The following is a 27,308-nucleotide window of genomic DNA, read 5'->3' as shown; positions in this document are numbered from 1 at the left end:
AATGTGATATTTCGTGTGTAAATAAATAATGACGTCATAAGCAAACGCCTTGCACGCCCGTGATCGTGTGCTTAAGCGAGGCTTGGAAAAAAATCGTTAATGTTTTACTTAGGTAAATCAAAACTCGGTGTAACTTTGCACAAAATAATAGATCAAAATTACTTTTCGTCTGTTTAAAATTTTCAGTAATGTTCAGACTTATCAAAAGTAGTTCACTGGCACAGTGGCTATACGCACGATCGTCATCGTGCGAATACAACACAAACCCAAACACACTGGTCATCTCAGCTGTAAGCAAACCACTGATCACGACAGAGACGACGAAAATGGGTGAGGCAGAAAGATTGTGGAACCAGCCAAAAAGTTTAGAAGCCAAGCTCATCGAATTGCTTAACCCAGTGGAGCCAGTTGTGATGCGTCTCCAGTCGCTTTTCGTCTGGGAATATCCTCGTCGAAGTGTTGTTTTGCTTGTTGTCGTCCATTTGATATTTTGGTGCGTAACCTTTCATGCATATAGTACACAAGGTCAGGCCAACGATTTTAGTATTACTTTTAAATGATCTCGACAAATGTAAAATAATGTACATTGTCACTGTTCTAACTGAGACGATTTGTCATTAAAATATGTTTATATTCATTGTAACTTACGAGGAAACGTATGGGTATGTTTAAGTGGGTTAGAAAATAAACACAGCTTTTGATTGATGTTACAAAATAAACACAGCTTTTGATTGATGTTAAACAAGCAAACAAAAACCTAGTGGACCGTTAATGTCACATTATGTATTTGTACTCTTTCAGGCTTATCGCATGGAGCCGATTGCAAGTGTATTTCTTGCTCTCAATGTTACTCATGATAGTATTTTTTGTGGATACTTGGAAAAAGAAAATCTGGCCAGAAATCCGAGGTATCGTATTCCAGGTTTATTATTATTAGTATTATAGGATTTTTTTTAAAAAAATCATTACTTTTGGATAAAACATTTTATTTCAGTGGGTTTGGAAACACCATCGCAAATGTGCAGTGGCCCTACCATCGTTAGCCATTACAATTATGGTGAAGCATACTTATGGAACTTGCAAATACCTTACAATGTTCCAAATGTAAAGTGATTTTATCTGGAGAGGGCTAGCATTGGCCACATGGCCTGTTTGTGTCATGCTCGTCTGTGGTAAGGCTAAAAGCTTTTATGCTCAAAAGAGGGCAAGAACATCAACTGTTGACCAAATTGATTAAGATCATAAACTAAAGACAACTACTGCCTAAATCATCCACTACCAAAGGATGATCAAGCCATTGTTTAGAACAACTTGACCTGTAATAAATTAATAATAATAATGCTTATATAGCGCTTAACCCCATTAAAGGTGGGCTCAAAGTACTTTACTAGAAAGAAAAACACAAAATAATAATGGATGCTGATCTCTAAAAGAATCACTGAAAAATAGCCAAATTCTAGCAGTAAGATCATCAAGTTAGTTTTATGATCACTGAGAAATAGCCAGATTCTGTTCAAGAATTTCTGAACTGAACTACTGGAGGCAACCATCAGCATGTTGGGGTAGTCATAGACTGTTCACAAGCGCTGGCCTCTTACGACTGTGGATAGAGTTGTGGAGACCAGTGAGACACACCTGTCTGCTAGCTGATATTAAAACATTGATAGCCTTCAGATTCCTATGTATGACACCTTTGCTATGCACATATTCCAGAGCATGCAGTACACCCCACAAGATATATGTGACCGCTAGCTCCGGCAGATCGCTGTGAAAACGAGCATGCAGCAGGTGATGGCAAAAACCATAGCCCGTGACAGGCATGACTTCTACAGTAATATGGGAGAACAATTTCATGATGTAGCTGCTTGGTTAATACAACTTCTTTCTGTACATAAGAGAACTCACGATCTAAGTTTTCTAGATCAATCTGTTTAACAGCCACCTGCAGTCCTGTTGGCAAGTGCTGAGCTAGATGCACTGTGGTTGTATCTTTGTAACCTTTGTCTATTCCTGTATATAGCAGATAGACACGGGACACACTGTCGAACTGCATGATTACCACATCTGATGGTGATGATTCATTGATGCTGAGAGTGACCTTTACCTTGTTTTCTGGCAGTGATGGGGAGGTGATGTTTGAAGTCTAACTTGCTAGTGGAGAATCAGACAACTGAGATTAGGAACAAGCACAATGCTTTGTTACTGATTTGTCTGACATAACTTTTGTCACTTATGTAAATGTTAATTTATTTCTCTGTATTTTAATAGGGATTTCTTGCCTGCCTATTAACTCACACAATATATGCATATCAACAATATATGCATTTGGTAAAATAGCTAAGTATAATTGTGCGACAGATTCTTACTGAAATCTTAGTTTTTTAAGGCTTAGGTTCAGTTGCTTGAACAGCCTCTAGGCTGGTTGGCAGTAGCAGTGATTGACACAGTTATTAACTTATGTTCTTAGTTATTGAAGTGTATATAGTAGATAGTAGTTGAGTTGTCATTTGGCAGCAGTTGACTTGGTCTTGATCATGGTCTAGTTTTTTGTGGTATAGAAGTCTTGGAAGTGGTTGTAGTGTCCTGAGGTTTGGGTCAAATCTTCTTGGCCAGTTTGATCAGTGGTCAAGCTGGTCATTGACCTTATGAAAAAGTTAATGTATGAATGAGTTGTTTGTCTGTGATTTTAGCTGCAGATTTATTCAGTGTTGTACAGTTGTCATTGCATAAATTTGCACTGAAGTATAAAAATATTTCGGAGATGGAATTAATCTTTCAGTTTTTCTACTTTTTATTGAATGATACTTTGGAAACAAAATTTTAAAAATTAAATGTTTTGGGGTCTTTTCAGTTCCACCTCCTGTCCCAGATGATGTAGATGGGTATGTAATTTGATGTATTTTTTATGAGATATATATAAATATATATGTGTAGATAAATATGTGTGTGTGTATTGTTGGTACGTCATATCAGTTGTTCTTTGTTTATGGACTCTTTGACCTTAGCTGTCATATTTTTTTTAAATTTTTACATCAAGCATTCCCTACTTCTGCTTCCAAGTCACCACTCTTGTGTTTTTATTCTCTCTCACCTCTTCTTGTTTCTTTCTTGTGTGACTGTGTGCATGTTTGTGTTCCCCATGCAAGCATGCACGTGCTTTGATCCTTAGGTTAGGGGCATTATAAATGCTGAACATTTTTGGTAATGTTACAAATCAACAAAACATTAGAGTACAATCTTTTAGGGATGCAAGTTCAAACAAGTTGACTTATAAAGAGCATTAGGAGAGCCTTGTGATATGATGATGCCCAGACATCTGTAGAAACAGGAAAGCTGTACATTTTCCTAATATTATTAAGAAGAAAATTGCTATTAACTATGACTTTCAGGTGGACACCAGTTCATCCACGGCTCTTGAGCGTGCCAGAAATTTCTCACCATGTGGCAGTCAACATTTGCAGCTGTTTTAGAATCCTTGGATCTCTTCGGCAGTTCCGCAGAGAAAAACCATTTTTGGTGAGAATTTTTCTACATCAACTTTAAAAAAAAAAAAAAAAAATTATCTAACATATCAATAGGATTTATATGGTGCATTTCTCCATGAGGCAAGCAAGCTCAGTGTACTTTGCAAGATACAAGGAGCAGTAAATACTGACGCTTTGTGACAGAGAAGGGCATCTTGATCAGGCAAACACACATACATGCACACTGAACATTACCAGGAGTGTGAAAGAATATAGAGAAAAGGAGGAGAACGTTATAAGATAACCTGATTACAGTATTTTAGAAAGTGATAGGTTTTAAGTCCAGACAAGAAAACATGTAGCTTTTCCACTGTATTTAGAGACAGAGGCAGGACATTCCAGTCTGAAATGTGGAACAGTGAGAAAACTGGTGTAGGTAGAGAAAACTGACCTTCCAGGCTGGTGGGACAACACAAGCTCAGACAGATTGGGGTGAGGCCATGAATAATACAATAACAAAGTAAACAGTACACAATATACACAGAAGTCAAAATAAGTAGAATCTAAAGTTTGGGAAAAGAATGTGAAAGCCAGCACAAGACACAAAGAATAGAAATATATAGATATTTTTAAAAGTTAAGTATGTCCCTACCAGTTTTTTAAATATTTGTCAGCAATACTGCAAGGTTGTATCTCACAAGATGTTTTTTTTATTTCATTTCAGTTCTTTCTGGTGTCTGCTGCATTTCTTCTATGTCTTGCAGCTCTTGGACATTACATGTCAGGTTTTCTGATTATCTACACATTCGGTAAGAATGCTATTTCCTGGATATGTCATTATCTCTCTTATGGTCTTCAGAAGAGAAATATGTCTACTTAAATTTAAATAAGCCGAAGATTTACGAAGAAGATTCTTTTACATTAAATCTCTTACAGTCCCTTGTAGTACTGATTCTGTTTTATGGGTGTAAAACATGGACTATGCTTGCTGATGTAGTAAAGAGAATCCAGGCAACGTGCAAGAAGTGCCTCACAGGGCTTCTCTGGATCTTGTACAGGGAACATAAAACAAATGATTTTGTATGAATTATAGTTACAACACTCACAGAACATCAGGAACCCTTGTTAGGAACTGTTAAGCAGTGTAAGGGGGTCTGGTTTGGCCATGTGACCCAGCACAACACTGTTGAAAACTACCCTTCAAGGTACCTTGGAGGTTGGTCGACACCATGATTAACAGAGGAAGAACTGCTTTACCAACATTTAAGATTGAACTGGTCAACTATTGCCCAAGACAGGCCATGTGTCTATGTGCTCCTCCCAACTACCGGCACCAGTCAAGAGAAGAATGACTGAACTTTTAACCATATGCTCCAGTACACTAATATGGCTATTGGACCTAAAATTGGAACAAATTATTTAACATGTATTATAATGTGGAAAGTAGACATAATACTTAAGAAATCCATGGCAGACCTTTTGGGATTTATAAAGGACTTTTTATAGTTTTATATCTTAGGAAAGGAAAGCAGACTTGCGCAATAAACCATAAAGATTATCAATTTATATTTAAAGATGGGATCCTACAGCCTTGTTTTTAATGTTATATTAAGAGTTGCTGTATAATATCAATAATAATAAAGTACGTTTGATATAGTGAACTTCCACACTGAGCAGCAGTACATTGTTTAAAAAAGTATGACACAAAGATATAAAAATGGGAAAATGAAGATAAGATTGTCTTATGGAGGGAGTATGACCAGAGTTGACTGTTAAGCCTCTTGTTGAAGTATCTGAAAATTCAGAATTATAGTTCTTCATTCCATAAAAGTATTGTTATTGTGGGATGACAAAAATAACAAAACAGTCTTGGTACATAATGGATTGTGTACTCTATGCTGAAGGATATTATTATTCAGCATAAACCAACATTTATAGAACCATACAAGATGGAAAACATATCCATAGCAAACACAGTCTCGAACAGTACATCCTACAGACAACATGAGTTGCATTGGAATGATGAATAAGCACTAAAAACACAAGTCAGCTGATCAGCAGAAGTGGAAAGAAACTGAGGTCTATGAAACTGTGTCGATTGTGAAGTAAAAAAATAATTCAAGCCACCGAAACTGAAGGGGTACCACATTCCAAATGGACAATGGAAGGCATCAATTGAAACAAAAAAGACAGATAGCAGCCCTTCCAGCTGTTTAGGTGAAGGGACACCACTCTCCAAAAAATCTCATTCTGTACATAAAAAGAGATACATTTTTTGGTAACAGATTTTGTTTTGTTTTGTTTTTTTATGTAAGTGATGAGCGTCATGATTTGGCCTAGTGTCTTTTACCACAACCTGCTGAAGAGAGCATACCTACGTATGGAACCTCTTTTTATGTGGTGGGACTACCAGTTAAAGAGCAAGTGCTATGTACGCAGAGGTACGTGATTTGTTTATAAAGCTCCTTAGATATGACTTGTGTTTTCCTTGAGTCACACTTAGGGAACTGTAAGGGATACACATTGGCAGAGAGTTAGATAGAAAGCTAAGTGTGGAACATTGTCACAATTTTGTGTCTATTTTGCATATTTCCAAATGAAAAATACTTTATTTATTTTTATCATAAAGTAACTATTTTCACAATAGCAAGAATTTCAACATTATGATTTTTCTGCAAAAATTTTCATTCTGTTCAGGAAATTGGCACTATATTTATTGTGTGAGACCCTTCTTTAAAGATGACTCATAGTTTTCCTATGAAAGTGTTTTTTAAATACATATGTATGATCTGTTGATTTCATGAAAACTTTTTAATTTTGTGCTTCATGATTTTTTTTGTTGGACTTTTTCCATTGTTTAATCTATTTTCATGTTACCTATCACATAGATTTTTAAAAATTAAAACATAACAAAAACTCTTAATGCTCATTGGAAATGTTTTGTAAATTTAAAATGCCCTTTTTCATGGTTTCAGTTTTTTGTGATCACAGGTGTGGGATTTTAAAAATTGAGAAAATTAAGACGATGCCATTTCTACAAATGTAACAGGTAATCAGGTAGTGAACTACACAGACCAGCCTTCGCAGATATCCATCTCTCAGGGAGTAGGAGGGCGGGATGGACGTCCAAGCATGCTAGCACAAGTAGTGGAAGAAGTAGAAGAAGACGACTTTTTACCTAGCATTGATCCTGTCACTGCAGCAGCCCTAGCTCGTGCCATCACAGACAGCGAAGATGAAGGAACAGGAGGTACACCTTCCCTCCCTACCCCCGGTCTATCAAAGGAGCCCTCTATTGACAACAGTGATGAGGGTGAGTAGTGAAGAAGAAAAAGGATTGCTGTCGTAAACATTAGCAATGTGGCTTGTACATTGAAATAAAACTGTTTTTAAGCTGAGAGTGTTTTTTGTTTTTATTGCAGAAAGACGAACAGAAGATTTTAGCCTGGATGTAGATGCAATGCCTTCTTTTGATGACCTTGACCACTCAGATGATGATATAACTCCCTTAACAGCCAGTCCAAACACCTTTACTGGTGCATCACGGTCTTCAGGAGAAATGGCCTTTTCACCTTTGCATTTCGATGATGCTGATTCTGACAGTGATGATGAAGTAGCTGGGGACATAGGATTCCCAGATGTCACGCAGACTGTGCTTTCATCAGACACAGATCCTGTTACTGCAGCTTTTACCAGTACTCTGGTTACCAAGACACTTTCATCAATGATGGAGACAGCACTTCAAGGCATGATGGGTCTGGGGAGCGGTGGGCAGGCAACTTCCTCCGGGGTGTTGCCTCGCACTGGCACGAAGATAACTTACACTAAGACATTGAAAGGGGAATGTATTGACTTTGCAACTCCTGAGCCAACGATTGCTGAGGATGAGGAAGGCTGTGAACCTAGTGATGATGAGCCTGATAATCCCATGGATGACACAATCAACAATGAGGTTGCGGAAATTGAGAAGGATTTTGACTTTTTGGAAGAACTTGATGAAGAGGAACAGAGAGGAAAAACAGCGAAGAACTAAATCTCTTGTTTTAAGTGCTGGTATCTGTTTATTGTTTTTGGGGATGACTGAAGAGCAAATGACTCCAGTAAAAGTCAGTTAAAAATAAAAACAATTGTGCATTCAGAATTTTGTGTACCACTTTAAGCTTTGTTAGGGTTAGGATGCACATGTACTTGATGAAGATATTTTAGAAAAGAAGTATGGTCTTGTCATTGCAATAATTCCAGGGTATATTTCTTGCATCATGCAGCATACCTTTACGGGAAGAATACAGACCTCCTCATTGCATAAAGTACTTAGTAGTAGGAGTTGCATGTTTACAAGGTCAAAACAGATTTTAATAAATGCGTTTAAGGAACAAGCTATCACACATCAACATTCTTACCTACAAAGGCACATATAAAGGTTGAAATAGTCTCATCATTTAATGTACATGCCTGATAGCTTTCAACAGAAATGAAGATGGGTTATTCATTCAGATTTTGGAGAAAAGCATCATCTGCTTAATTAAGCCAGGCTGCTTAAAGAGCATTTGTACTGTTTTATCTGTAATGAGGAAAGTGATTTTTGGTTACATATCACTTAACGTCTGTTCTTAACTAAGAGTTAAGGTGAAAGTGTGCTGTGTGTATGGTTATTTTGAATTACTGGCTCTCCACAACAGCTGAAGAAGCTTGTAAAGAGTCCCTGATTATTTTCACAGTAGTCTATGAAGAGAGAGCTACTGAACCAGTCTAATGTTTGTGACCATTAGACCCTGACTGTCATGCTTTCGTTGGAGCGACTTATTTCTATGCTGCTTATATTTATACAGATCTAAGATACATTGCAAGATCCTAACTTGTTATATCATTCAGATCCTTTATATGCATTGTATATAATAATTTCCTTTTTTCGGGTTTTATGCTATTTTATTCTGCATGTAATTGGCATTTGTAAAGCTTGTAAACTTGTTTTACAGGTTATTTGGATTTTTTTTTAGTAGCATCATGACTCAAATATAAAGATGAAAAGCTAGTAAAATTACCTTGAAATTCATGTTGATATTTTCCCCAGTATATGGATCATGCATTTTTGTGTAACCAGAGGTCATTTTGGTTTGGAATTTTGAAACTGTACTTTCTTCTCTCTGGAAGTGTGGTGTTTCAAGTGTATTTTCTTTGGGAACATGTTTGCAAGAAACATACCACTCTGTAGTTGGTTGGCAAAAAAATTGAGTACAATATATCCTTTGTCTGTTTACCCAGTTCTTAATGTGATTTTTCTAGGAAAGTGTTGATCATTTCTGCATGGCTTATTTTGGCTGCTGTTAAATATTTTATCTGCTATTGAAACGGGACAATTTTCATTGTGAGAGGGGTTTTTCCATGCCTTTTTATGTTGATGCTTCGTCTATTAAATGAGAAGAACTGATCTTTTGATTTAAAAATATATATAATATATAATAGTGTAGACTATTAGACAATAGCTATATATAGTGTAGACTACTAGACAATAGCTCCCATTACAGTTGTGGTGTTCTGGAACTTACACGTAGGACGTGTTTTCAGACTTGTGACATTTTTTATCTTAAATGTTTTATTTCCTATGTTTGAAGAATTTTTTTTTTAACTAATGTGTCTCTATCATGCAGCACACCATGTTGATGATAGTAGGAACAAGTTTTGGTGTGAGTGGGTGTGTGTGGACTTGTGTGCATGTGTCCACAGTGTTTGCAGGTAAGTGGGAGGAGCTTTGTGGGTTTGGGGCACTTGTGCAGGTTCACATTTATGTTTTTATGGTTTAAAATGGGCAGTGTTTATTTGTGAATCCTTTTTTCATCATATTTGGCAATGACGTGATAACCTAAGTGACTTTAAGACACAAATATTTTGCCCCCCTTGTCCCCTCTGTAAAGCCGTGTCGGGCACCATCTTCTTTCTCTGCATGTGTCATCTGTTTACAGGCTGGCTGCCTTGCCGTGATATAGCCTTAGTTGCTGGTTCAGCATAAAACACCAGTCCCCTCTCCCCCTGTAAAGCACTTAATGGGTGTAAATATTTTGGTGTGCTATGTGATTAGTTATGAAGAACAAATGCAAGGTGCTGCTAAAAGGTTTTTTTTGGTCCCATGAGAGGGGTGCATGAATTCATTTATTTCATATTTTATTATTGATTCTGAAGTTCTTAGTCTCACAAAAAGTTTCTCAGAACAACAGCTTTATGTACCACAAGCTAAATCATGATTTTGTTCATAACTAGTTTGATAAATAGATTGCTTCATGGGTCTACTTTTGTTTCTGTTGTCAGTATAAAGGCAGAAGAATTATTTTTGAAAAATTAAGAATATTTCAGAGGGCCTTTGTATGAATACAGCCTCTTATATGTAGTTTGACATTTCACATGTCAGCTAGCAGCGGATTCTCAAAGGCCTGCGAAAGGCAGAGTCTATACGTTGGTTGGCCTTTCTGTTAGTTTGGGTTTTTTTTCCCGGTCTTCTTTCTTTTTTTTATAAGCAAATTTGCCACCGCAGTCTCTGGTGGTGGTCTTTCGTAAGAGCAGCAGGAATTGTGATTTTGTTTCAAGGCATGGTATTGAGTTTTCATGGCAGAAATTTCCTAAACATACCAATTATTCTATAGCAAGTTATAATGGCTGAATGTTCCATGACAAAGTCGTAGTCTACTTTTTTAAACTCTTACAGAGTTTCTTGCTTATTCACCGAGTACAAGTGGTTTTTCGTATACACATGCTACAGTAAATTGTAAGAGTTAAAAAAGTAGGTAACTAAATGATTGTCATTTGAAGAAGCCATAGCACTTACATGCCTTGCTTTCTTTTCAGAAATACTTGTCTATATGCATGATTGTAAACTGTGATAAAACTCAGAAAACAATGATCATTACAGTGATGGTAGTGGTGATGTGCCTTTCAGGCTGTTTAGATCAATATATTCCAAGCAAGTTTAACAGTTTGTGACAAATATAGCTGCTTCTTCCATTGTTCAGCCATGCCTTTTATGCATTTCCTAATGAAACATGCATTTAGCAGGGTTTGACCACGGTTAAAATGTCTTTGGAATCAAAGTGCAAAGACCTACAACAGACTTTCTCAGGAAGAGCTTTATCATGGGCGTTTCCCTTTTTCAGTGAGAAATTTCTTTTTGGACAATCAAATAGTAGATAGTTATTCTTTGCATCTTTAAGCTGACAGATGTTTGTGCAGACGTGTGTGTGGATGTGTGCACGTGCAAGTGCAGCTGTTTAACAAACATATCAGCCTATCTGTTTATATTAGCTGTACCCAACATTTTAATTATTTTGTTTGTTCTTTCATTCATGACAGTATGGTTAATGTGTTTTTGAAAATTGGTAACAAATATTTGTGGTATTCAAATTGTTGTGTGCATACTTTCCTGTGATTGGCCCTAGTATTGAATCCTTCTGAAATGTGTACATATTCTCTTTGTTGTAAAATTGAGGTGGTAAAGGTTTTATGTATTCCCGCTAGGTCTCACGAAAACAAAAACCCTAGAAACAATACTCTTCATGAGGATTGTGAGATGCCTGTGTTACTAAATATTTATGGTAGCATTTTTTTATTGTATGGGGTGATGGCTGTATTCTTTCCAAATTTATAAGAAGTAGAAGCACAAACTTGAAACTTCTGTCTTGAAACTAGAAATAGGTAATCATTTTTGTAGGGAAGTTTGTTTTCTGTGTCCTAAAATTATATATTTTCAACCTCAGATCCATGCTATGTTTTTGTGTGTTCCTGTTTCAGTTTCAGAGATGAATGGTTTTTAATTTATTGCAGTAGGCTATAAATTAGACTTTTTTAAGATTTCTAAAGTTTTGTGAGTACATTGTTCTTTCTGAAGAGTTGTAAATTGTCCCCTACCCTTCTCTATACATTAAGAACAGCATATTTACATTAAAATAAACATTTTTTTTTTCCTTTTTACTCGATGGGGATATTACTTGGTGAGTAAGCAGCTAGCCATGGTTAGAGCCTCAGGTAAAGGAGATGTGCATATTAGTCAGTTAATACCCACGTGGCAGTGTGTTGACTCAGCTGTTGGTTACCCTAACAAACAAAGGGTTCGAGAAGAGATGGATACTACCATCATGAAAAAGCTCACTTTGGGGAAAAAGTATACTTTTTAACTCCATTCCTCACTAATTAAAAGGCTAGGGAACTATCTTGACCCATACTTGGCAGAAAACAATAACTTTCAGTCCATTTACTGAGTAGACACATTAGGTGTGGTGGTGAAAACAGAAGCTTTTAGCACTGTGAAGTTGCAAAAGTCACAAGTCTTTCAGAGGGAAGATTCTTAGTAGAGGCAGTAATCAGTCCAAGTGAAGACATGGAGTTTTTGGCCACCTTTCAGACTTTTTTTGCAAGATTAATCTGGTTGACCCCAACACCCTAACAGCAATTTGAATTGTTTTTAATATCAATATATTTTACAGTAGAAGTATGCTGCATTCTTCTTAAAACTACTTGTTAATTTGTATTATAAATGGTAGCAGTTGAACTGATTTTTTTATGGTCAGGAATGTGTAGAATACAGACCATTTGGTCACTTTGATATTTGGTTCTATGTCTTAGGTTGTGGTGGTGTAGTTTTAGTTTTGGAATTTAGTTGTCATAATGTAGTTGGGTTTGACATTTTGATTTCCATCTGACTTTATAGTCACATTCCATGTCACTTCATTTTGATCTTTAGTGGTTTAAAATGTGTTCACCATTCTTTTTTCCTAATCTTTTGTTGCAATTTAATTTCTCCCTTATTAATTCATGTAGGAGCCAGATTTGTCCACACAGGCTTAAGATCTATGAGCATATAGTTAATCATGGGATTTGGATGACATACATTGCTTGACTGCTGGAACCATTTTAGAGAAGGACAGTGTTTGTCATTTCTGGCGTTGTCCCTAAACTATCTTACAATTGGGGTACCCTTATATATGACTGCAGAACCCTCCTTTTTTCCCTAAATTCTGTCCCCTTCTGTCAGAGTCTGACAATATTCATTTTCAGGAAAAGAATGATTTTACATGCTATGCCACAAGCTGTTAACCCCCATTTTCTTAAGTTTCGATGTTTTGATATTTTTTAGGCATAAAGTGTGGGTGGACAATTGCAAATACCTGCAACAATAGTTTGTTATGTGATCTTTATACTTGAATTCATCTTTTAAAATGGTGTTAGAAAAGCTTACTTGGCTCTATATGCCATAAAAGATAATTGGTTTTGAAAAAGTCACAGTCCTATTTAATATAAAATGCATGCACCACAGTTTATGCTTTGCATTGGATATGAGACTGTGACAAAAGTTTGACCCCTAAAATGGGTCGTGTTGTAAAATTAATTTTTATACTCTTGTTATTTTTTTTTTCAGTGTTACCATTGGACAAAGTCTTTCAGTTTCAAGCAAAATTTATATATTACTGTAAATCTGTTCGTGTTTGTGAGATTATTAACAGATATTTCATAAAATAAGCATTCGGACAGCAATTTTTAACCCACAAGTTCTGTTGTCTACTAGACAATAAAAGTAATTATCTCGGTGATCAAAGTTTCCACAATTTCGAGACAAAGTACCATTATGATCGTAAGTATGAATTCGGATCGTATTAATTTTTTGCAAATATGTTGACAAATACTTCGCATGTGGAAATTTTAGATTTTTGTTAGATGGAAAGCTTCAGCGGACCCCAAATGTTTTAAACTGCATAGTGTGAATTGAATTTACGTCAAACATGATGAACCCTCGACTGGCTATTTTGTTTTCATGGGTGATGACCCAATTCAAGCATTCAAACAGACGAAACATGCAAATAAAACCAACCACCTCACAAAACGCTAGTATTTTCATATGTATCTACTGAAACCTTTATTCATCCATTTAGTTTCAGTTCAACAAAGCAAAAATAAATTAAGTCCAACTGTGTGCCAGAAGCAAACTTTTGTCACAATGTAATATATCACTTGTGAACCATGCATGTTCAAGTGAGACTGAACTCTGAATACTTGAAATAACTGAATGTACAGAGAGTTGGAAATGGTGAAACAATTCAAAGTGCCTGATTTTTTTTGTTGGTAGTATTGTTTGAAAAAGGGTTATGTGAAAGGTGAATGATTTAACTACAGCTGTGATTATTATTTTTGACTATGTCTCAATTATTTAAGATAAGCTAAATCATGTTCTATCAAAAGGTTTAGTTGCAATTGCCTGATCATTCACTGGGTCTGTGTAGTACTCTCTAAAACTCTTGCTGAGGTATTTTAAATTAGCCAGACAAGAAACTGTGTGATAACCCGACATCAGCTATGGTTACTTATCCTACTTGTTTTCTTTGTTCTTTCTGTTTTTGTCAGACCTAATGACATTGCTGCTGTTAATGAGGCCCATGCTTCTTCTGAGGTCTCTTTTTGTGTGGGTAGGGGTGTGTGATACTTGTTTTATGACACAGATTCTGCTTACTTAGATATTCCTTCAGGTGTGTGTGGCCAGTGCTTGCATATAGCAGAAAATGAAAATGTTGAAGAAAATCTTCGTTGTACTATAGTGTGAAAAACTCAACAAGATCGTCAAAGAAAACTGTTGTCAATATTACTGTAAAACTTTATTCATACTTGTTTAGTCTCACTAGTAATTAGTTTTCAGTGTCACATATTAGAAGTGTGGTCTGAAAAAGTGGGCAGTGTTATTCTGTATCACAGGAATTGTCTTCTGTCTGCTGTCAATGTTGTGTATCAAATATTGTGTAGATGTAGAAATTGAAAAATATTTAATTGAAAAAAATACTTTCATGTTGTCAGGTCTACACATCAACGTTTCTTGGTAAATTTTTACTGAAGTCATAGGTACCTGTGATGACACTTCTTCCAATTAAAATTACTTTACCTCAAAATATATTGCAAATTAGATTTACCTCATCCCTTTAACTGTATTTAAATGGTTTCTTCACATTTTTCTGTTTATAATAGTACTGTAGCTACAGTTTATAGTACTGAATAGATTATTTTTTTCAGACTTCTAGTTTCTTAAATGTCTTATTAAGACAACGAGCCAAAACATTTAGCCACTTTAAGAAATGCCTTCATCATTTGATAGGATCTTATGCACTATTTTCAAATGTTTGTTTGATGAATAAATATTTTATAAATTTGATATAGTAATTTTGGCCAGACCTGCCCTGAATTTTATAACATACCATTACTTTTAGATGTCTTCAGTTAAACTTTTAATTGTGATGAAGTCATATGCGATTCCATGTAGTTACAATGATGCTTGGTTTCAAAATAAGTCTTTTTTGAGACTTACATGTGTTGTCAGAGTATAGAGTTTGTCACACAACTTTTTGTTTTAGCTACAGCCCTTGTAGTTGATCTTTGCAAGAAATAACACCTTTACTTTAAATTTAAAATAGTTTTTAAGTTTGAGAATAGCTCTTTTAAGGAATGTTTAATTGTGTGAAATCTCAGTTCTCTTATATTTGCTTATTCAACTTTTCTTCAACTTATTTAAACTCTAAGATTATCAACGGGGAGTTTAGAATCTAGTCTGTTGTGGGGTCTTTTGTAACACCTTTCCATTAATAATAACACTCTCCAGAGGGCCCATCTGTCCTCTGAAATCAAGTCCTTTTATGCATGGAAAGATGCTCTTCCAATTTAATGCAGGTGGTTTGTGGCACATTTGCTTTGGTACAATAATAACCACATGGGCTAATGAGTCGTCAGTAGACCCAGACATTAGAATGCAGTGTTCTGATAATTTCTTTAAAAAGTGGTCTCTGTGTGGATTGTTAGAAGCAACAAAATGTACAGTTATCTCACTGGAAATAAAATCTAAAGTGAACAAGATGGTTTTTTTCATGGTGAAATTATTTCTGGCAATTTACATAGAGCAGTTTGGCTGTCTCTTGTTCGAGCAAGTAAAAGTGATATAGTGGTCTGCTAAACTCTAGAGGATTACCTTGTAGATTATGTCAAATTGTAGCTTTTGTAACACTTCATTTTCCTGCATCATTAAGATTAGTGAGGGCTAAAATGCAAAAGGATGGCACAACAGTTTCTAAGCTAGTTTGACATTTACCTGTTAAACACAAATGGCATCCTCTTTCCAAAAGAAAAGCGGATATTTAATATATAGATGTAAAGGAGAAATATAAATTCCATTGACATTAAATGTGACCAACATGAAAAAAGTATTTTAATCAAGATATAAATTCCAAATTTTATGGACATGCAATAAACAATAGTACCATCTAACACATAACATTAGTTTGTGCCAACTACACATAGAAACTTGCTCAAGTTCTTGTGCAAGGAAAACAAACGCACTCCTCACTTTGTCTAGTAATAGTGTTTACCATTGATCATACTTGATCATACTTAAGTCTAAATATTCTGCACAGTTTCATGATACAGTAAAATTCTTTTAACCCAACTATCAGATACAATGACTTTATTACCAATAGATTAAAAAGTTCTCCGAGACCAATTTTCTCAAAACTTGAAAAAACAATTAGCTTATGATCAGTGATCAGCCATGAATACTGTGCAAGAAGTAATCAGGGTCCAACTGCTTCTTCTGTATTATGCACTCGTACAAATACTCCTCTGTCACAACAGGTCTCTGCACAATAATTTAAAAAATGAACCATCTTAATAAAAATAGTGTCCTAAGACAGAAAATGTTTACGAAGATGTAGATTTTTCTGTAGCCTTTCCGACAGCTTAAAAAAAATACAAACTTAGCAGCAAATACTCTCAAAAAATTACTAACTGAACTTACATCTGAGTTCAAAGCAGTGGTAGCAGCTGAGCCATGAGCAGTGTTCACATCCACATCATTTGAGGCAATCATGATGTCAAAGTTGTCAGAGAGCACTGCATACATTAAACACTTCTTGAAACATTCATTCCTCATGTCAGTCAACTGTATTTACACACACACACACTAGCACAGGTACTTGACATTACAAGAGTCAATTTCTCTTCTTATGGTTGTGATTTTGCGGTCAACTTTCAATCTACTACTTCATTTAAGTCTCTTCCAATAATTAATGGTAGGACATAGCATAACAAAACAATTAACTGAGTGTCAGGAATGCGGTTTAGATCCCCACGTGAGTTTATATGGACAGGATGGAAAGCGTGGAAGTTGAAGCGAACACTAGTCATGGGAGTTCAGTTTCTCGAGACTGCATTGCTGACATGACAGTAGAGAATGCAGGGGTGGGCAAAGTTTTCTTTTTGCGGGCCGGTCTCAAAATTCTCAGCTATGCGGCGGTCCGCTAAAAACACACGGCAGGTGACTATACACATCAAGACCTAGTGATAATGGAATGGACAGCAAATGAGTATATAATGGGTTTCACTAATGAATTTATTGTATAAAGTGAAGTTTCTTGAATTCAATAACCGCCCAGTTTCCAATTTGTCATTCTCTCAAATATCATAGAGAAAGTAAGTTTGACACAGGTCTGGGCCTACTTTCAAGAGCACCAGCTCATCCCCTAAAGTCAGCATATAGACCTTTTCACAGTCCTGAAACTACTTTAATTAAAGTGAATAACGACATATTATCTGCCCTTGACAGAGGTAATGTTTCTACCTTAACTCTACTGGACCTATCTGCTGCATTCGACACCACCAACCATTCTCCGCTCCTTCATAGACAACACGTACACTCTCTACGGGATTTTTGGACTTGCACTAGTGTGGTTCAACTCATATCTTACTGATAGGACACAGACTAAAAGTACATTTGTTGATGGTCAAACATCTCACCCAGCTGCTCCACTTTCTTGCGGTGTCCCCCAAGGCTAATACTCGGCCCAGTTATGTTCATTTTGTATATAAAACCACTTTCATCTTGCATCCAGTCTCTCAAGGTTTTTTTTAAAATTTTATCATATACTGATGGCATGCAACTGTACTGAGCACCACTCCACCGGCTGAGTCTCACTCTGCTACCAACACACTATAGGTTACACTTCGTGTGATACCGAGCGTTATCGTATAGCAGAGACGGCGCTATAGGGTTATGCGGGGCCTTGGGCAAATAGAATTGGCCTTTGGAAGCAGTACAACATACGCACTTGTGAGTGCGGGGCCTCCATCAGGCATGGGACCTTGGGCGGTCACCCCTGCTCTCCCCACCTTCCCCCTAGCGCCGGCTCTGGGTGAATTTAAATTTTGTTGCTTTACTTACTATTCATATTTTATGACTGAGGCTGCAGACAGTGAAAAATACAAAATAATTCTCATTTTGTATGAATTTTGACCTGTAACAGTAGTTGGTCATGGTCAGAGGTCAGCTGAGTTAATTGGAATTGATATCTCGGGGAGAATGACGTCAGCTGGTATTGACGTATAGAAGTAAGGGAAGATGTTAGAGGATCAAGGGACGTTGAACAAAAGAAGCCCAACCAGAATAATGAGGTTTACTCTTACAGGACGAAGAACTGTTTTGGAGGTAAAAAAGCAGCTGAAATTACCTTTCTTTCCTTGGTGCTTTGTTATTAGGTTCCCTAGGGATGCTGCAGGCTGACAAAAGTTCTTCCCTATGATTTTGAATGTGGTCCCTTTGAATATGCTGTACATTTTAAATGTTTTTATTAGTAAAAACAGTTTGGTCACATTATAGCACCATTGATTTAGAATTTTGAAGCCACTGAATGAAAAAGTGAAATATGCAGTACTGTTGATACAATAACCAAATGAAGAAATGCCTACCTTGTAGCAGGAATACCAAGTGCCTTCTTATACTTGACAGAGGTGCTACCACTGGTCATTTTAGGTGCATGAGGGCCACCTTTTTTCCTAGCTCTTATTTTCTGTGAAAAAAATTAAGTAAAATAAGGCACCTTTTGTGAAACTGACACTATATATACACTTAAAAATGTTTAATTTATGTGTAATTCATAATTGTCATCCTTTATATATTATTATTTATGCATGTTTTCTGCCCAGGCTTCTCTCTCTTCCGCTTCAAAATACGCACACACACACGTGACTAGTCAATGAAGTCTTCCTCTCTTTTAAAAAAAGTTTGGTAGCCATCCATTTCATTGTGTTACCCTGTTGCTGCCAGCCATTTCTGTAATAATTATCAAGAACTTTAACTTCTCTGCAGTCAGTATCTTTAGCTGTGATAGACAGCTTTCGGGTATACAGATTTGTTGTACCTGATATTGAAACTGTGTACTGCACTGTGTGTAGTGGACGACATAGCAAGGCAGGATGTGATGAGAGTTGAAGATGATTAACTCCTTCTTACAAGGTGACATATGGGAGTCATGATTGGGCTTCAGGTTGGCTCCATGAATTAATTTGGTACAATGAAACACCTACATAATCAACCGAAAAAAGTAATCTCAAAAAGTGATGTCATGGTAATTTCAATGCAAGTATTTCAACTTCTTAAAACTTTAAAAATATAAAATAATATTAAAAAATATAAAAATAGGTGTAATGAAGGTCTCATGCTCTTTCTGTAGCAATATTAATTTTATTTACTTGTATTTCCAAAGAATCACTAAGGAGCAAGCAGTTTCTCTGGTATGTTAACCATAGGGACTTTATCCTCAAACTGTACAGGACAAAAACTATACATGAAGCCTAATAACTTATTCACAGTAATATGTTTTTCAGATTAGTATACAGTCGAACCTTAATGGTACTTGAAGCCCTGGGAATAAATTTTCACTGTAAGATATACAAATTTTTAATATTAGAAACAATAAGTTTTTGCACGAAAAATTAGGGTCCAACAGTTAGATACGAAAAATTTAATTTAGAATAAACATGATACGATAGCAGATACAAAAGCACTATAAAAACAGCATTTGCATTAGAGACTGTGTCACTTGACTAAGCAAAGACATGGCAGTGTCCTAAACAACCAAAAGTTTATTTTATGGAGTAGTTAATAATAAAAATAATTGCTATTTACATTTTTATATTAAGCTGATCTATTTTTTATATGAAGGTGTCATAAAATGAGTAAATGTTATTTAAGAAAAATGGGGATGCAGAATTCAGGTATGCTAGAATGAGTTAGGAAATATATGGCTTCCATTCAAAGCCGTACGTGCTTAGGGGCAGGCAGACAAGTCGTCTGACAAGGGCCTCAAGCTAGGGCCCCATGATTTCGATAGTCATCAGAGGCTCCACGCTTTTTATTAAAGCCATGACGTTGAGAGCCCCACACATACCCTATGCCTTGGGCCCTGTGGTTTTCATGAACACATTTAATAACATCTAATGAACTTGATTATCCTTGAGATATTTCTACCTCATTGTTATGATCACCAAGGTGCATGATATAATAATAATAGAGGTCACTTGTAAAGCGCTTTATCCCTACCCTAAGGGCAAGCTCAATGACACCTACCAATGACATGGATGTGTTCACAGTTGTATGGAGTTAGTTTTAGAAACAGCCAGATTCTGTTCAAGAATTTCCAAACTGAACTACTGGAGGCAACCATCAGCATGTTGGGATAGTCATAGACTGTTTACAAGCGCTGACCTCTAACAACTGTGGAGAGAGCTAGAGTTGTGGAGGTCAGTGAGACACACCTGTCCGCTAGCTGATTTTAAAACATGGCTAGCCTTCACACTCCCGCCTGTGTATAAATCTGCTGTGCAAGTATTTCAGAGCATGCAGTACATCCTGCAAGATATATCTTGGTTACCGACACAAAATAAATGCTTAAGCTCAAAATTCACCATGTGCTTCAGTCTTGTTCACAAATTGACTGAGTTTGCCCCACAAAGTAAAAATGTTTGTACCAGATTTACTAACATGGAAATCAGTGCATTTCCTGGCTTTAAAAAAAAAGAGGAAAGAGGCAAAAAGAGCACTGCAGAAGAGCTGTTCATACCTTTCCTGGAAGCACTTGACTTAATAACAGTTTTGTAGAGCCTGAGATGTAAGACATGGAATAAGATGGATACTCGCTGAAATAGACACCAGCTCCATAATATCCTGTATCTGTCTTGTGATGAAACCCTGCTTGTCCTGCTCAGCACAATACAAATTAAAAAATATTTGAAAATAGAGCTTTTCCCAAACAATGCATTTAGTCTAATCTAAGATAGGCAACCATCAGTGCCATAACAAGAACAAAAGGAAAATAAAAGTAAACATTGCACAGAGAAGATAGAAAAGTCCACTGTATCCACCATTAAAGTCTCACCTGGTACTTTGAATCCATTCTGACAGATGAGTGAAATATTTGTAACATCAGTACCATGAAATCCTAGGACAGGATATGACATGTCTTCGCCCCTAACATTCTTTAGATCTTCTCTGGCCTCCCTGATTAAAAGAAAAATAAACACTGACAACAGGTTTAACAAGCACAGAGTGATAAGTATACATTACCAAAATAAACAGATATTACATCTTACCTGAATCTTTTGACCAAGTGAGGTGTGACAACATACTCAACTTTTGTAACTCTGTATCTGCAAATAATTAAATAAATTTTAATTAATATTTACCATTTTAAAATAAGCATATGCTAAAATGATTGTTGAGAAAGTCATGTCAACAAGGTCTTGACACTGTAATATCACAATGAACATGTTGCATAAATATGATAAAGGTAGTACAGATCATCAACAAAAATCATGAGATACCACAGAGCATATATGTGCTGGGGGATGGAGGAGTGTGTGTGTAAAATAAATATAAATTAGAAGTAACTGCAAGAAAATATGAGAATAACTTACGCAGAATGACCCTCTCCACTCAGCAAACGATAAAATTGAGATTCTGCCAAGCGGAAATGTATCTGTGCCGCTGACCCTTCTTTGTAACTTCTTTCAGGAAACAAGGGGAAGTAAACTGTTTTGCTACCTTCCAATGCCTCCTTTTCGCCATCCAGTAACAGCATGCCAGTATTTACCTGGATTATATTATAGGTTATATTATCAGTTACAGTATGATTTTGAAATTTCCAGACAAACAATACTAATTTCAAAAGTAAGCTAAACAGTTTCATTTAACATAAATTTAAAAAAAAAAAAAATGAACACCATACAAAGTTCTGCGTACCAACATCTGAACACAAACATATAAAGTAAATTTAATAACTAAATAATTAATAAAATGTTTATGTCTTCTGATTTTTCCACAAACCTCATCCTGGAGTCTCTTTAACTCCCTTTCTTTCTCTTCAACCTCTTTTTTGTAGCTGCTAGTTCTTCCTGTAGCTTTTGTTTGGCCTCAAAGGCCTTCTGTATCAGCTCCTTGCGCTCAGCCTCTGTCATTTGTGAAAAGCTCTTTACTAACGACATCCCCCTGTTCAGCACATCTTTTTGATCCTTCTTTTTCTTATCCTGCTCAGATAAAAAGCATGTATAAATAAAAGTTAATGAGTGGTGGAGAGACCATTGAACAAGGTGCAAATAGTAAGAAAAAACATAAAGTGAATTTTCCCTAATTCTCTATAGCAACATTAAGTTATTTCTCTTTCTCTTCCCCCTCCCGCAATCCATTTCTTTTTTTTATCCTATGCAAAATGGAAACTGGATATACATATAGGTACAGGGCCGGCGCTAGGCTGTGTTGCGCCCTAGGCGAAAGAAAAATTCTGCGCCCCCCCCCCCCCCCCACAAAAAGTGAACCATGTTATATCATTTGTTTTGCAATTTATTTAGTCCTGGTCATGAAATTGATGCTTAAAACCTCACTTTCCTTGTTTTTTGTTGTGCAAAACGAGTTATCAGTTCCTTCAGATTGAGTGCAGTTGCCAAGTCATGCTCAATAGATATGGTGGCCAGCCCAGTCAGTCTCTCTTGCAACATTGTTGATCTCATATAGTTTTTAATTAATTTTAATTTTGGGAAACTCCGTTCTACACTGGCAACAGAAATTGGAAGGATCAATAAAATTCTGAGAGACACTACAACATTCGGCACAATATCAAATAGCTTATGTTGGATAATGAATGTTAAGACTTCTTTGGGGTTCATTTTAGGTTTGGGAAGTCTTCTAGCCACAACCTGTCATTCAGAACAGAGTTCCTCCTCGTCAGTGTCTTTGCTGTCTCTGTGCATTAGTGCCTTTGCCAAGACCTCGCAAGATAGTAGAATGGCCTTCCTTGGATTTTCAGAAATGCTTTGGATATCATAAAGAAATCCAAATAATGCACACTGCTCCTGAATCTGTTTAAATCTGTCTTCAATGGACGCAGTTCAAACAAGAAAGCTAGGCTTAAATATCACCAGTAATGCTTGCGGCGGTCTGTCTCAAACTAAACGCGACTGTGATGTGCTAAAGACCACCAGACTGTCACGGACCCGTTTTGTGCAATGAACAGTTTGCAAAAAGTGACACCACCGCTATCGCAGCCCGTTGCATCCACACAATCAAAATAAGCACTATAAGAAATAAGAAATGAAATTAATATAAAGAAAGACATAAATCGTGTTAATAAAATATATACAGCTATGTCACAGTGGTATAAAATTCATGCGAACTTATCTTGTAAAACTCTCACGAAGTGGCTGTAGACAGTAGCTCTGTTCAGTCTGCACGCTAAATGCAGTTCACAACCTTTACTGACTCAGCTGTGGAAGGATGATAGCTCCAAGCACCCGAACAGACGATTACAAAGTCAATTCAAACAGCAGCACGAGATGTCTGCAGCCGCTCAGAAAAGGTTTTCACATCGTCCTGTGGGGTTTGTTAAAAGTTACAACTACCTCTTCCCCAGTCTCTGGCTGTCCAGCCCTGGTAATGTGATCTGACTTTCTTTACAGTGGTAGAGATTTATCTCTACCCTTCTCCACTAAGCCACCCCACTTAGGTCTTTTCAATCTTTCTCTCATCTCTCTTTCTTCTCTCACGGACAACTATCAAGTAACATCGCACCACCTTCTTTGTCCAGTCTTTAGTCTGATCCGACTGGTCATTAACTGTGACAGATTATCGCTACCTGTGGGCCTGTCCACCTATAGCACCTCCATCGGCAAGTGCTTTCAATGGTTCTCTTCTTTCTCATCTTACAGATGAACTAACAAGTAAAACCGAACTGTCTACATGTTTGCTGCTTAAAAAAATAGTAAAAAGTGGTTTCTACAAGAACTCATTACGACCAGAGGCGTTAGAACCCAGAAGTGTCAAAGAATGACTTACTAAAATTTAATCTTTTTCGAGAATTTGCTGCAGATTTGATTAATAACTATAAGTAAGAACTACTTTTTGTCAAGAAAAGTACGTCTGTTTTTCAAATTGCAGGCTAGCATCAAACACACATGGATGCTTGCATGCCTCCCAAATCAGACCTACACTTATGAGTAGAGGATTTCAAACACTCGTGTAAAAGTTTTATGGAGTGCACACTGATGGAGACAAGAAATGTGTAGCACCTTGCTCTGGTCTATTTTGCTGTGTGGTCTAAAACTCAAGCTAATCACAGCTTCCAGCCTCTAGACCACCCTGATAGCAGCTACTTTGTTCCCATCCAAAGTCACACCACAGTCACACTCACAGGTGGCGGGGAGCAAGGTCTGTCAAGAGAGAGTCTTTCTGACACTAACAATGCAAAGCTGTAAATCATGGTGTCAGCTCCCCACACAGTCCAGTGATCAACACTGCCTGGTGTCCAGCACAGGGTTAGGTGAAAACAAGAGAAGTATACAGTGTATCGACTGTAGGTCTTAGTACGCATTATCTCTTAATAACCAATTTCAAATTTCTGTCAATGGAGCATAACAACAAGCTAGCCATTTCAAACTGTAGACAAACAGATGCACTCTTAGATAATAAAAATAAACATTACAATTTGACAACTAAATTAAGCGTAATACACCAAACGAACAGAAATTTAATAATTAATAAGAAAGTTAAATATTCACGACCATGAGTCACAACAGTAAGTACAAGACTATAGGCCATCAGCGTCAGTAAATAGATATGCTATAAACTTCAAATGGCTCTACCTTAATGTTTGTCTGCTAAAGACTTTAATATTCTTATTAACTAAGAACGCGTTGGTGACATTAGGTAAGTTCCTTCGGGTTAAAAGTTCGTAAGTGTAATCAATATTGAGCATAAAACAGTTGTCATAACCACAGAGAAATTCGCGTAGCAAACTCAAGTCTGTGTTGTTGTCCCTGATATCACCTGCAGTGTTTTCAATGCATAAGTGTGGAACCTCTTCAATAGTAAGATAGAGGAAAGAAAGGTGAGCTTGGTATTAGTGGAATGCGGTCCACTCCATCGTAGGGGTCCGCACTGACCAGGCCCCATCCACCAACCCGCCCCTCCGCTGTCTATTCTCCGCCCTCTTCTTCCCCGCTGGTTAGCTGGTCACTTCAGGTGCGCCCTGTAATAATGGGTTTTCCTGTACTACATCACTACATGAACTGAGAAACTTGGTGGTGAAGTCAACCTACAAGCAGAGGAAAAGGTGCCTTCCACCAACGCCGCCACTCTCAGCGCCCCTCTCCCGCCCTCTACTTGCCTGCCGGTTAGCTGTGGTCACTGCAGGTGCGCCCTGGGATAATGCGATAATGGGGTTTTCCTGTCATACATGTACTGAGAAACTAGCGTGGTGGTCAGTCTACAAGCAGAGGAAAGGTGTCCTGCTAATATCATTTTGTGAAAATGACATTTTTCCCTAAAATTATTCATTAAAAAAAAAAAAAAAAAAAAAAAAAGCAGGCCATTTTTTTCCGCCCCCCTCGGTCGCTGCGCCCTAGGCGATTGCCTAGTTCGCCTAATAGGTAGAACCGGGCCTGTATAGGTAGCAGCATTAACCCAGCCATAAACCCAGAGATATTCTTATTTACTTACTGAACATTTCTTGAAAAATATCACTTATCCAGTCTTTTCACAAAACTTCCCAGGTCCCCTGTTGGTATAGTTAACATGCCCCTCTGATTCAGATCTACCAACTTAACATGCCTTATCCTACCACCCAAGACTCTAACTGAAACCCCCAAAGCAACCACCATCAATTTCAGACTCCAGTTTATGGAAAACACATGCACACACACACACACTCTCTCTCTCTTCTTTGACTGGTACTAACTGATGAAAGGTTATGCTTGTTTGCTGATACTGGTTGTCAGGGGCAACAACTGAATGGACAAAGTTTGCCAGCTGAATTTGTTTGGGTGGTGGTGAGCAGCTGCTGCAGGAGACAACCAGTCCACTTCATATTTACCAGATAGTTCTTCCTCTGTCCACTATATACCAATTTATTCTGAAGGATGGTCTTAGCCAGTGTTTTGCTGGTTCATATGACCAAACAAGACCAGCTTGTTCTGCCTCACAGCCTCAAGGGACTCCACTGCTTCACCAAATCCTCTCCAATCTGACCATTGTAGCATTGTAGCACAGTAGCTGTCACTGTTATGATCTTGATGCAGATGTCTGCTCTGCAGCTACCATCTTTGGAAAGGTTGGTTCACAAGTACTTAAAAGTATTCAACCTTGATCTGTGTAGATCTCTGCACTGTTGTTGCCATTGGTGTTAACCTTGACTTCACACTTATCAGTGCTGATTTCCATTCCATAAGCATTCACACTCTTTGTCAGCATGTTGGTAAGGTCATGTAGTTGAATGTTGGTGCCTGCCATCAGACTGATAATGTTGGCAAAGTATAAGATGCATAAGGGCTTCTCACCAATGGAAATGAAGGTGTAATGATTGTACGAAGGGTTTGTCATCCGGTGTTCTCCCAAAAAATGTTGAACAGTATAGGCTATAGGATCGAAGTATGCCCACTTTTATGTGAAAGAAAGCTCCTCTTTAGTTATTTATTAGTACTTTGTTCATTAAACTCTTGTACAAAACTTTGTAGTACTTACATCTTCGTCGTCAGAATCATAGACTTCCGTGTCACCCTCGCTGTCGTCTGCTGGAAACGATGGATCTGTGGTAGGGCCCTGTGTGGGATGTGAAAATTCTGCGAAGTGCAGAAGATTTTTGCGATAACACTTAGCACCATATTTGCAGGGTGGCAGTCCAGTGGAATCGAAAAACGCATGATCCGTGCTTGTGCTCGTGGTTGTGTCCGTGCTGTCAGCGTCAGGGTGGGAGTATTCCTCGAAGTGTTTCGGGTTCTTTCTGTAGCAGCGCGAGCCGTACGGGCAAGGGCGCTGGTCAGTAGGAGTATGATCAGTTTTCGCTTTTTTGGCTGGTGTGGCCATGCTTGACAAACTTTTCTTCGGCTTTTTTTGTGGAATTGATAATACCTTCCGCCACCTAGAACACGTCTGATCCGACCTCACGTCATTATTGGGATCCGTCTACCCGACGTCGCGTTATCGCTTTAGGTGCATCAAGGGAAGCAACCGCTATGTTTACTTGCGCTTGCTGTAGTGCTTCGCGGAGCAATCATTTGGCTGTGTCTGGGCAAGTCGCGCGATTATCTTTTGTAAATACGTCGCAAAAATGTTTTATGGGACCTTCTAATTTTCGTAGTTTTCGTATTATATCTGGAAAGAAATGTGATCAGTTTGGAGTAGTACTTTATATTTCAAAATATTTTTGTTTTGTACATTTCGAGTTGAATCGACAAACTGTGGTGTACGTGAACTAATTCCGACACCAGCGCATATATATATATCCCCATGATCACCTCATAATGAAACCAAGATATTGTAAGTCAGACCGCGTACGGAAGAATGTGGATGAAATAACACAGCATTTCTACTTAAGGTCCCATTCGTCGAAACTGTGTGTATTCATGACAGTCACAAGTTATCATTGCGCACGAAGGGAGACAATGAAAACGTCTTGCGTATCAGGGGAGCACGAACTATGTGAAAAACGTTTTATCATAAACACACTCGGGTCCATG

At 37.3% G+C, this 27,308-nt stretch overlaps 2 protein-coding genes across 2 annotated transcripts; one reads left to right on the top strand and one right to left on the bottom strand.

Moving 5' to 3' along the window:
* The first annotated feature begins 157 nt into the window (after positions 1 to 157).
* Positions 158 to 15,330, top strand: LOC112564986 (reticulophagy regulator 3-like). The gene is made up of 8 exons (XM_025240190.1): positions 158 to 493; positions 802 to 908; positions 2,852 to 2,882; positions 3,390 to 3,516; positions 4,189 to 4,273; positions 5,780 to 5,905; positions 6,514 to 6,777; positions 6,887 to 15,330. The coding sequence occupies exons 1-8, from the start codon at positions 189 to 191 to the stop codon at positions 7,495 to 7,497; spliced, it is 1,656 nt and encodes a 551-aa protein (XP_025095975.1). The 5' UTR covers positions 158 to 188; the 3' UTR covers positions 7,498 to 15,330.
* LOC112564987 lies at positions 12,864 to 26,838 on the bottom strand. Its single transcript, XM_025240191.1, is given in 12 exon segments — positions 12,864 to 16,110; positions 16,270 to 16,364; positions 17,978 to 18,075; positions 18,216 to 18,316; positions 18,668 to 18,829; positions 20,369 to 20,505; positions 20,684 to 20,805; positions 20,898 to 20,954; positions 21,222 to 21,397; positions 21,631 to 21,677; positions 21,680 to 21,830; positions 26,314 to 26,838. Coding segments are annotated over 12 exon segments (1,581 nt in total). The 5' UTR covers positions 26,656 to 26,838; the 3' UTR covers positions 12,864 to 16,017.
* Between the last annotated feature and the right edge of the window lie 470 nt (positions 26,839 to 27,308).

Source organism: Pomacea canaliculata, linkage group LG5, assembly GCF_003073045.1.
Source record: "Pomacea canaliculata isolate SZHN2017 linkage group LG5, ASM307304v1, whole genome shotgun sequence".
NCBI lineage: Eukaryota > Metazoa > Mollusca > Gastropoda > Architaenioglossa > Ampullariidae > Pomacea > Pomacea canaliculata.
Note: the sequence above shows the minus strand (reverse complement) of the source record. Positions and strands in the feature narration are given on the sequence as shown.

Coding starts and splice junctions, on each gene's coding strand:
- LOC112564986 (XM_025240190.1), top strand. CDS start 189: ATGTTCAGACTTATCAAAAGTAGTTCACTGGCACAGTGGCTATACGCA. Junction 909..2,851: donor AATCTGGCCAGAAATCCGAG/GTATCGTATTCC, acceptor GGGTCTTTTCAG/TTCCACCTCCTGTCCCAGAT. Junction 4,274..5,779: donor TCTGATTATCTACACATTCG/GTAAGAATGCTA, acceptor TTTTTATGTAAG/TGATGAGCGTCATGATTTGG.